Source organism: Macadamia integrifolia, chromosome 2 (genome assembly GCF_013358625.1).
Source record: "Macadamia integrifolia cultivar HAES 741 chromosome 2, SCU_Mint_v3, whole genome shotgun sequence".
Lineage (NCBI taxonomy): Eukaryota > Viridiplantae > Streptophyta > Magnoliopsida > Proteales > Proteaceae > Macadamia > Macadamia integrifolia.
This window is the reverse complement of record NC_056558.1, coordinates 37,906,815-37,917,910: the sequence shown is the minus strand read 5'-3', so window position 1 is coordinate 37,917,910 and position 11,096 is coordinate 37,906,815. Positions and strand designations below refer to the sequence as shown.

Here is an 11,096-nt window from a genome sequence, read left to right as displayed (position 1 = left end):
ACTGATCAGCTTCTAAATTAACTAAATTGATCACATTCCTAGTTAGAAATTTAATATATAAGCCTAGCTAACATCCCCAACTCCAAACTCTAATAGAGAAATTACAAGATAAGAAAAGGTGCCACGCTGATTCTCTTTCTTGGGGGAAAAAAAAAAAAAAATCAAGTTTGTCTTGGATTCTCCCATGGTATGGTTTGATTGGGTAAACCGTGACTCGATGAGTCAACCCACGACTTGGAGTATATAATGTACTATTGTCTTGTTGAGAAAGTCATTATATTTTTGGGGGATTTTTTGAGCTAGGGTTTTAGAGCGAGTTTTCTCGCCGTTGCTTGGGTGTAATCTCTTTTCTGCATAGTGAAATATCTTCTTCTTCGCTCGAGGACATAATATACCACACCGGTGTGTGAACCTCGTTAAATCTCTGTGTTGTGCGGATCTATTGTCTATTTATTTTCGTATTTCTTGGTGTTTGCTCTTGTTGGTGTATGATGTCTTGTATTCCGTCGCAGTTTAATCCAGGGAGTACTGGTGCAGCACCTAGACAGCCAGGACGGCGGTCCCGTTCAATCCGGATTAGGGTGGCAATTGTAGTTTAATCTGGATTAGGGTTTTTTCTCGCTATATATATTTGTAGCGAGGGTTTCTTTCTCTGTAATGCAAGCAATACTGAGAGGTGTGAGGACGAGCATTGTAACCCTATTCTCCATTGATAGTGAAGCAGGATCTCATCTCACCGGGGACGTAGGCAACATTGCCGAACCTCGTAAAATCCGTGTGCATTGTTTGTTTGTTTTTCCATTATCTTCTGCATCGTTTTAGGGCTGCGTTTCTACAGCTCTAACATTGTCGGATGCGTGCTAGAGGAACTAGAGGGGTTGGAGAGGATCCGGATCCATTTAGTCGTGAGGTTACCAATTCTTGATAACATACAAACCCATCTATCCACAAAGGGAGGTGTAGGAAGTTTGATATTAACAATAGTCATCACCGAGATCCGCTAGAAGATCCAATGTGGCTTTAATAGTTAAGACATCATCTTCCTTGGCATGACGAAATATGAAAGGATCATCTGCAAATAGAAGGTGTGTGATTTCAAGGGCACCACGAGCCATTCTAACCCCTTGAAACATGTTAAGTTCCCTATAAACACCCAATAATCTGGACACCACCTCCATGACTCAGATAAATATGAAAAGATTTAGAGGGTACCATAGTTGGATGCCTCTAAAAGGCTCAATATTCTCAAAACAGCTCCCCTCCATCTTGATGGAATAAGAAACAGAAGCCACCAAATGCCCTAGGTCACACAATTTCTCTTCAAAACCCAAGAACCCAACCGCACCTCTCTATTAAGCATGGAGGGGTTGCATGCTTAAAACCTTAACTGTTTTATTCACATGGTTTTTTTTTTTTTGTCAGCTCAACTATACTTGAAAACTGTTAGCTTTCTCCTACATTTATAGTTTGCACAAACATTTGACTAATAAGCCCAAAAGGAAATGCTAGGAAGGTACACCATATAGAATTAGAAAACATATACAGAAACATAGAAAATATTTTGAAACTAAAATGTGATCAAGGAGGAAGTAAACAAAACATTCAGGTAGATTGATCAAAATATTCAGAGGAAGGCTCTTCTTCAGAAGCATACCCCCACTAGATTAGCAGAGATTCCTAACAGAATTTCAAAATTAAAAAATATCAATACAGAAATAGAGGAAATATTACTATAAATTTAACAGAAACTATTCTTGGAGATGCTTTCATATTCCACCAAACCAAATTCTCATTTTTTTTCCTAGAATATGAGAGAGAGAGAGATTAATAAGTTTGGGCTTTTGAGAAGTAAGTCCTTTGCCTGGCTTCAACCTGTCTGCCGTCGATGTATAGCTATAATACCGTTGCTTTCATTCATTCATTACTTCAAATGGAGGAGATTGACTTCCAGCCAGTCTGCCCAGCGATATTTCTGCTCTGTCAAGAATGACAAGATCCCCCTTCCCTGTTCACATTCACCAATCTCAGTTCGGGTATGAGATTTTCCCATTTCCACCCCAGGCCCCCAAACCAACCCCAACTTTCTTCTTTCTTTTCAGTACTGTCTGAAATCTGAAACCTTTTCTACTCCTCCTCGGTTCCCCTGTTCTTGTTTTTTGGGTTTCCTTCCCTCCTCTGTTTCCACTTAGCTCAGTTAGACTTCATAAACCGACTCGGATCAAAGCAGTTATATAAACTGTTGCCAACCATTTGTTCCTCATTTGTCTGACATATACAGAATTGCTGAACAACTTGAATGATGGAGTCATGGAAGTGATGAGTATGAGTATGGAAGCTATACTTTATGAAAACAGAAGGGATTATGATGAGTATGGAATCTACAGTTGGTTAAAGCTTATTGTTGAGTCATTGATTTCACGTGTATAAGGAACAAAGAAGCAAACCTTGTGATCTCTTAGTAATCTCCTTATGAGTTTTTCTAGCCAAATGGCCACTGTGAGTTTTTCTACTCATAGTTCAATTGAATCAAATAAAGTACGGTTACCTAACAAAAGACTGGAGAATGCTAGTGCTACACAAAAGGACCCACTGTACCACAGGGATATCCCAAAAGGCCAAAACTTGTGGCCATTACTCTCCCTTCAACTAATTATGTTACTATTGAATTATAAATTAGGAGCTGATTGTTCCATCAACATCAGGGAGTTTTATCTATCGCAATCGTCGGATTCAAGCTGTGAGAGTTAATATGATCATAATCCTCAGTTCAAATTCAGATCTACAACAGCATGTTTTGAGGAAAACCAACCTCTGGGAGTGTGCTTGAAGCTAAGCTGTTAATGTGATTTTGTTGGGTTTCTTTAAGCTTAATATCCATATTGTCTATGATCTAAAGGATATATTCTACCACTCATAACAGTATGGAGTATGGACTATACATGGACCCAAATAGATATGGAAGATTGACTGTAGGAGAAGGCTTCAAGGTCTACAACTTCCACTCATAGCACCCAGGATTCAATGGAGGAAAATTTTCTTAAACAAGAATTTCAATTATTTAAAAAAAGAGAAGAGAGAGAAGAAGAAGAAGATGACCAAACAAGTGCACCTCCATTGCCTGCCACTATAACAATCAGGTTTTAATAGTAGAAGGCAAGTAATCTGGAGGAGAATATTGTGATTCTCTTTGTTTGTTGGGGTAGGGTAAGGGTAGAGCTGAAGGAGTGTGTAGTCTGTGGAAGACAATTGCCAGACACAGCAAAGCCAACCTTCCCCTCATCCATGATGACCAACAAGAAATATAGAGAAGTAATGATGATCACAGGCTCCACTGTTTCCCAATTGGTTCTCTCTCTTTTAACGTTCTCAGAATCAGTCCATTTATGCAAGCGATGGAATACAACACATCATAACCTAACAAGGGAATACTCAGAGTAGTGGGGTGAGAATACTATAGACATAAATGGACATACATGGTGATGCATGCTAATATACTAGGGGATATATGATTGAAATAGGTTATGAAATTTGACATGTTACTAATTCAGACGATGTACTCTTTATCCACGGATTAAAAAATTGTCACGTTATCATTTCACGTGGCACAATAAGGTGGATTGTCAAGGAATGTGGGTTGTGCAAAAGCCTTTATGCCTTGGTGAAAATGCTATTAACTTCTTTTATTTTTATTGGCTAACGATGGGTATCCGGGCCTTCTGCATGACTAGTCCCACGGGCCATACTGACTGCACAACCTCATGGATATGGCAGTTCAATAAGAACTGTTCGAATTTTCAATGAAAACAATGAAGAACACTAAACACCCCGTGTGAGTGGCCCCAAGAAAATAAGAGGAATCAAATTCAAAACCACTCGCTTCCTGAGGCCAAGATCCTTTGCCAACTCATTCCCTTTGTGAAATACTACTAAGCTAGAATCTAGCATAATATTAAGCTATTTTGGTAGTTCTATTAAACCACTTCATTCCCTTGTTTATTTAGGACCCAACACCAGTGAGATGTGAGTGACATCTTCAATCACATAGCCCACTTGTGTCTATCTATGTCACATGAAAGTAGAGGAATTCAGTGAGATCTTTACTTTCATCTTTCCCATCTGAGTCTCTTTTATGTGAAAGGGAAGATGAATCAGCTACTCATGTTCCTTTTGAATGAGATTTTGAAATTTTGAAAGAATAGTGCTTTCTCCTCTTGGTATTAGGACTGATGATAATAACCTTGACTCTGTTGGAGAATGTGGAAAAAAAATGGACTGGTCTTCCCATCAATGTTATGATAAGGGGTCAATATGTACTTTTACAATCTACAACATCTCCCCTAAAAAAAAAGGGACAAAGAATGTTACCTGATCGTCTAGTCATTGTGCTAGTGTCTGGGTCAATAAGAGTATATATATATAGGCATCCAACCAAAGGGTTATGGACGTCTTTTCATGGCATCTTGTGTCTAGGCGTAGAGGGCACACTGAGTAACTTTATTTTTTCCTTACTTTTGGGAAAAAAAAGGTTATCCAAGTTGTCGGCGGAATTTAAGCCAGCCTCTCTCTCTCCCGCTGTGCCCCTCACTGATCACCACACTGCCACTCATCGAGAACTTTCTCCAATAATTTTTAACTATCTATTGGTCCCTTTAGGAGGCAAGAAATAGTTTTACTTTTAAGGTGGACAGCCAATCTCTTTGATTATTAAGAGAGCTTTGCATATGCTTTCCCTTGAGGTTTTTTGGTTCTTTGGCTCAGAATTTTTCTTTCCCTTGTGATGAGATTATTCATAGGTTGGAATCTTTTGGATCATTATTCTCTTGGTTGATGGTAGTTTTGGAAGAGGAGGGAATAGATCTATGGATTTGTTGTTTGTGTTGGTAGTAAAAAGTTGGTTTGTGCAGGGAGAGGGAGGCAGAAGGTGTTGAGGAGGCAAAAGTGCTAAAACCATCACTGTATTGAATGTACTTCATCATGCTAGAGTCATCATAATAGGAGTAGGAGATACTGTTTTCTCCAATATACCCTTTTTTTATGAAAACAAAGAAATTAAAATTAGCAGAAATTATTTAAACTAATACTCACCCTCTCCAACCAGTATTAGAAACAAACAACAGTTAGTAGGCTGAGAGATCAGAAAAACATTTGAAGTGGATGTATTTTAGACCACCTCTCAATTCTCAATCCCAAAAATCCAGCAGCCCTAACCCTTCTTGAAACTTCACAAGGAAAAAAAAAAAAAAAAAAAAAAAAATTGACATGCCAACTAGTTTTGGGTTTTTTTTGACAAAAGAAGCAAGTGTCAGTAATATATAAACTATTTAGGTAGTTTATTCAGATTGTCTTCATCATGCAGTCTCTGCTCTTAACGGCTTGCCAGCATCATTAGATTGGGTTTCAATCGACCTCGCTACTGAAATTCTATAGATTTGTACTTTATTTTCTTCTTTTTTTTATTTCAAGTTTACACGCAGGACAAATAACGTCCTTGCTGATTTCCTAGCCGTTGGATCTTTCAGACTTAGGCTATCCCATGTTTGGTGGCTACAACCACCCCCTTTTATTGTAAATCCTTCTATGGTTACGTCTAGGTGTTTCACCTTTGATGCCTTTTCTCAATGAAAGTCTTTTTGTCAAAAAAAAAAACTACTTAGGTAGTTTAACTTTTATTAGAATTCTTTCATTAAAAAAATTAGTATTAAAAAAAAAAAAAATAGAATTCCATTATGTAACAACCTCCATAAAAATCCCAAATTCACTAGTCCTCACTTTAGAATTCACCACTCCTCACTTTTGGGTGCGACACATTTAGTACATGTCTGGCCCGATTAATAAATGAGTCACTCGATTATACTTGGTTGTTTAGTTGTTCTCGATACAAGGTGCAACCTGAGGGACATCTAATCAGGACCTATTGATTGATCAATAGCTCAAGATGTTTAATTGCTTAAAGCCCATTTAGAACTCGTTTACTAGGTCCCACATGTTTAAAGTTCGTTTATTAAGGCCCTCTTTGATATAATGTTTTTTAATTTTACCTATTTAACAAAAATCATGACTGAAAACCATTTTTTTTTTTTTATCAAAACATAAAAATGGTTTGGTAACTACTTGAGAAAAATGGTTTTTTGTGAGAAATAGTTTGATATCCTTATGTGCAAAATGGTTTTTTACAGAAATTGGTGAAGAGATGTTACCTTCATCAATCTTCCTTATAACTGTCTTTCTCCACTTTGGAATAAAGAAGAGGGGAGTAAGGGGCTCATTTAAGTTCACTATAAAAATAACTGAAAATCAATTTTGGCCAAAACACAAATGACACTGATCTCTTTTTGAATTTTGTGTTTTATCATTTTTTTTTTAAATAGAAACAAACTCCTTAAATGATACCAAATACAACCAAAACTATTTTTGTGAACAAAAATAAAAAGGAAAAATGATACCAAAGAAGACCTAAGCCCGACACTTTTAAAGCTTAATTATAGCCTGTTTAGTTTAGAGATAAATGTAACATTATTTCATTTAAAGCCCGTATAAGGTTCATTTAGCCTGATTATTGAAGCTTGATTGAAAACACTACCCAACCAACTGTTGATAAATAGGACATTCCTTGCATATGAGGACTAATTTCTTAAATTGATCGCAAAGTGTTAAAGTGGAATAGCCCAATTAGGCTTGATTGAAACCAACCCAGTCCAATCCAGCCCGACCAATTGACACCCCCAACTCCAAGGATCCCGCCAAGAAATGAACACTGAAAGTATAAAAATTTTAGATAAGGGTATTTCGGTCATCTAAATCTGTCTCTCTGAACCAGCCAAGTCTGAACTCTGAACTGTAGAGACTAGAGAGTCTAGAGACTAAGATTGATGGACGAAGAGAGTATATAGAGAGACAGACGGAGTCGTGGAAAGACTGCAACAGCGTTCGCCGGAGCCACCGCAATTTCATTTCTTCCGATTTCTGATCGCCGCTGACGCTAAATACCTTTTGAAGAACCATTTCCTTTCGTTGTGAAGAAGATCAAAACTAGCCAAGCAACTAAAGATCTTTGTTCTTGTTAAGGGCGACACCAAACGTGCAGTTTAACGAGCTACACTTGAAACCTTTATAGAATTTACGGTAATTCGATGCTTTCTTTTAAAGTGTAACGTAAAATGCAGTTGTGGTTTTCTCTTCATTCATTTTTTGTTTTCTAAATCCGGTTTTGGTTTTTGGGGCTTTGATAAAAAGTGATTTGAGTTTGGCTTTTGGTAGTGGGAAGGTTTACAAGTTTTGAAGAAATGGAGTTTGTTTTTGGGGGTTGATGGTAATCAAATCCGGTTTCGATCAAATGAGTTAGAATTGTAGGTTTTTTTTTTTTTTAGTCTCCGATTCAAAAATTAGGTTTGGATTCTGGGATTTGTTCTCGCGGGTTTGTTATTTTATTTTGCTCCTATTTATGTATGCTTGTAACCTTGCTTTGTTCAAATTTTTCCTACTTTGATGTGATTATCTGATCCTCCGGTGAATTCAACTAGAAAATGTGGTCATTCAGATCTAGGTTTGAAATATCTGATATTTTCTGAGCCCTTGGTTATCGGATCATGTCATACATCATTATGGATTTGCACTCAAAATAATTCGTAGAAATTGAAGATTTATGATTTACTTTCTTTTATTTTTGGTGAAGAAGTGGGGAACCCTAAGTTTCTGTTTCTTTCCTTTTTTAGTTTTTTGTCCTACTTTGATATATTTATCTGATCTTCCTGTGAATTCAACCAGAAAATGTGGTCAGTAAGATCAAGGTTTGAAATATTTGTTATTTCCTGAGCCCTTGGTAATCGGATCAGTATCATAAAACATTATGGGTTTGCACTCAAAATATTAGTAGAAATTAGGGATTTATGATGTACTCTTTTTTATTTCTATAATTGTTCAATCTGCAGTTATTATGTGGAGACATGAAAATGAAGTACCACAAATTGAAGGTTTGAAACTATATTGAATAGTGTTTGTCTAAAAAAAAAAAATTTCTAATCAAGAAAAGATAAAAACAGTCTCCACACACACCCACATATGCTTACTAGTTTTTCTGGATTTGTTTTCGGTCTGTTTGCAGATTCTGATTTTTGGGTTCATGCTTGATGTGTTAATGGGACAATCTTAGAAAATATGTTTTCCCATTTCGTTTTGAGTTTTCCTGGTTGTCCATTGTGATACCATTTGCTTGTAAACAGAAGAGGATGGTACAATACGTGTATTCAAGACTCACTAACTACAGTGTTGTGTAGTAATATCTGACTTCTGTTTTATCTTTAACTCTCTTGAGTATGTTTCTGGATAGGTTATGGCCCATGTGGAACCAACTGCTAGTGCAGAAAGGGAACCGATACAGAATAGTGCTGTTCCTGGGAAGCCCCGAATTTTATTAGCTGCAAGTGGAAGTGTAGCTGCAATAAAGTTTGGGAGTCTCTGTCACTCTTTTTCTGAATGGGCAGAAGTTAGAGCAGTTGCCACCAAGGCATCTTTACACTTCATTGATAAAGCATCACTTCCAAAGGATGTTGTTCTTTACAGTGATGAGGATGAATGGTCCAGTTGGAAGAAGATAGGAGACAATGTGCTTCATATTGAGCTCCGCAGGTGGGCTGATGTCATGGTTATTGCACCCTTGTCAGCAAATACACTTGGCAAGGTACATATTCTCTAATACCAAGACTGATGTTCCATGGACTCTTGATTTGTGTTAAATAAACAAAATAAATCAGGAATATATATATATATATATATATATTATATTCAGAAGGCATTTTACTAAGATCGACTCTTTTAGAATGTGACCATCACCATGTACCCAGTCACCATGTACCCAACTCATGGAATTTTGTTTATTGCCTGAGAACAGATACAACTAGGTCCACGTTTTAGGAGTTCGCTGGTCCTGTTCATTCATGCTTCTCAATGAATCAAGAGCTAAACATAGGTTGATTTCCACAAACTCCATGGATTTTTTCCCTGCATACTCAAAACTAAGCACTCTCATGGTCAAGATTTCATTCGTTGTTAAGTCAACTACTCAAACAGTTTGACCATTGATGCATGTATATCTGTTGTTGCTACCAGTAAAACTGAAGATACAGATGTCTTTGATGCGATTAATTTTGTTTTTCTTCAAGTCATCAGACTGGAATCAACGACTAATGATCTTATACTGGAGTGTGACTTTTGATGTTAATAATGTGTTGATTCACTGAGTTTGGGTACAGCGCCGCTTTTCTACCATCTACTAATGAGTTGCCAACAACTGAATGTGTGTATCTATCAGTCATGTTGATTAATGTTATGTGTGTCTCGAGTTCTTTTACCCATTTTAAAGATTGACCTGCTCCAACATTTTTGGCGGCAACCCAAATGGTTTTTTTCTTTTTCTCCTGAGATCTATGATGGTAGCAGAGGGCTTGGGCCAGGTACTATACAACCTGATCGGATGCGACTCAACTTGAAAGAGCATATATTTGTTCTATTGTCTTGTTGTTCAAGTAAGTGAGATTTGGGGGTTTTTGTGTTAGGGTTTCAGGGGAGAGTTCTTGTTTCGAATTTGGGTTCTTGAGAGCTCTCCATAGTAATCTTTCTTCCATCATATAATGAATCATTTTCAGTTTCTCCCGTTGATGTAACACATCACATTGGTGTATGAACCACGTTAAATCTCTCTGTCATCTTGTGTGAATCTGTTAATTTTTTTTGTGTTTCTTGGTGTTTATTCTAACAATTAATGGGGTCAGTAACCAATTGAAAATATGTATGTCAAGTCGTAGAGTTGATTCAAGACTTCAATGGTCATTACAATTGAGTTGCACTTAGATGGATAGATACAACTTGCACCACCAGTCTTTTAACGTTTACAGCGCCCATCTTATGTTTAGTTTAGCTAAGGTCCTACCATGTCTTGACCTAGAAGTTGTTAAAATCATTAATATAGTTCACAGATGTTTTGGGGTAAATTTGTTTTACATGTTAAATGCACTCTGAATATCTTCTTTACATCTTTTTCTCCACAAAGAAGTTTCTATTTTTTTTTTTCTATGTATATACACTGCTCAATCTAATGTTAGTTATCCTCTATGCTCTGATAGATTGCTGGGGGCTTGTGTGACAACCTCTTGACATGCGTAATTCGAGCCTGGGACTTTAGTAAGCCGCTTTTTGTGGCGCCAGCGATGAATACCTTTATGTGGAACAATCCATTCACACAACGGCATCTTGATTCAATCAGCGAGCTTGGTATTTCTCTGATTCCTCCTATCACTAAGCGATTGGCTTGCGGAGATTATGGCAATGGTGCAATGGCAGAACCTTCTGTCATCTACTCTACTGTGAGGCTCTCTTTCGAATCACTAGCACAAGCAACTGGTGGTAATAATGGACATTTGCCTGCTGTATAGATTGGCTGTACAGAACATAATTGCTGCTGTAGCAAATGTTTAGACAAACACAGCAGTTTGTTTCTGGATCATTTTCTTTTACCCCATGGTGATGAGAGAACCTCTTAATAATCTATGGGATCTTACCCTCCGATTGCACTGAGAAAGGGTATTATGGACATTCGTAAAATGCGGTCGGAGTTAATGACATTCATTATTCCAAGAGTTCAGTCATAGTGTTAGGTCACCTTGAATGAAGAAATTCCTTCTTTCACTGCGGGTATCAGAAAACTTTTTCCATTGTTTCTTTACCCCAAGTTCTGAACAAGTTGCATTTTGGTTTTTAGTTTATGTAGTACTGTTTCCTGTTAACATGTCCAATGAGTGGACCTAAAACGTACAATGATTATGGACCCAAGTTTTGTAGAAGTTGCATTTTGGTTTTCATTTTTATGTAGCACTGTTTCCTATTAGCAATATCCAAAGAGTGGACCTAAAATGTATGAAGGCATTGAGGAGATTTGTAATCAGTAGTGTAATCCAAATACTCCTGCTGATGTTGGTTATGATGATTCGGCTAATGGGGATGGTAAGAGTTGTAAGACAATCCACCCCTGTTTTTTCATCGCTCCCTCTCGTTATAAAAGGCTGGCATGCTGCTAGCGTGCTTAGCATGTGTCATCCTCTATT

General features: G+C 37.3%; 1 protein-coding gene across 1 annotated transcript; it reads left to right on the top strand.

Moving 5' to 3' along the window:
• The first annotated feature begins 6,818 nt into the window (after positions 1-6,818).
• LOC122062384 (phosphopantothenoylcysteine decarboxylase-like) lies at positions 6,819-10,853 on the top strand. The gene is made up of 3 exons (XM_042626001.1): positions 6,819-7,122; positions 8,327-8,677; positions 10,119-10,853. The coding sequence occupies exons 2-3, from the start codon at positions 8,330-8,332 to the stop codon at positions 10,425-10,427; spliced, it is 657 nt and encodes a 218-aa protein (XP_042481935.1). The 5' UTR covers positions 6,819-7,122; positions 8,327-8,329; the 3' UTR covers positions 10,428-10,853.
• The last annotated feature ends 243 nt before the right edge of the window (positions 10,854-11,096 follow it).

What these genes read in the sequence shown, in the direction of transcription:
- LOC122062384 (XM_042626001.1), top strand. Translation starts at nt 8,330, where the DNA reads ATGGCCCATGTGGAACCAACTGCTAGTGCAGAAAGGGAACCGATACAG. An exon ending in CAGCAAATACACTTGGCAAG is followed by an intron (nt 8,678 to 10,118) that starts GTACATATTCTC and finishes ATGCTCTGATAG; the next exon opens with ATTGCTGGGGGCTTGTGTGA.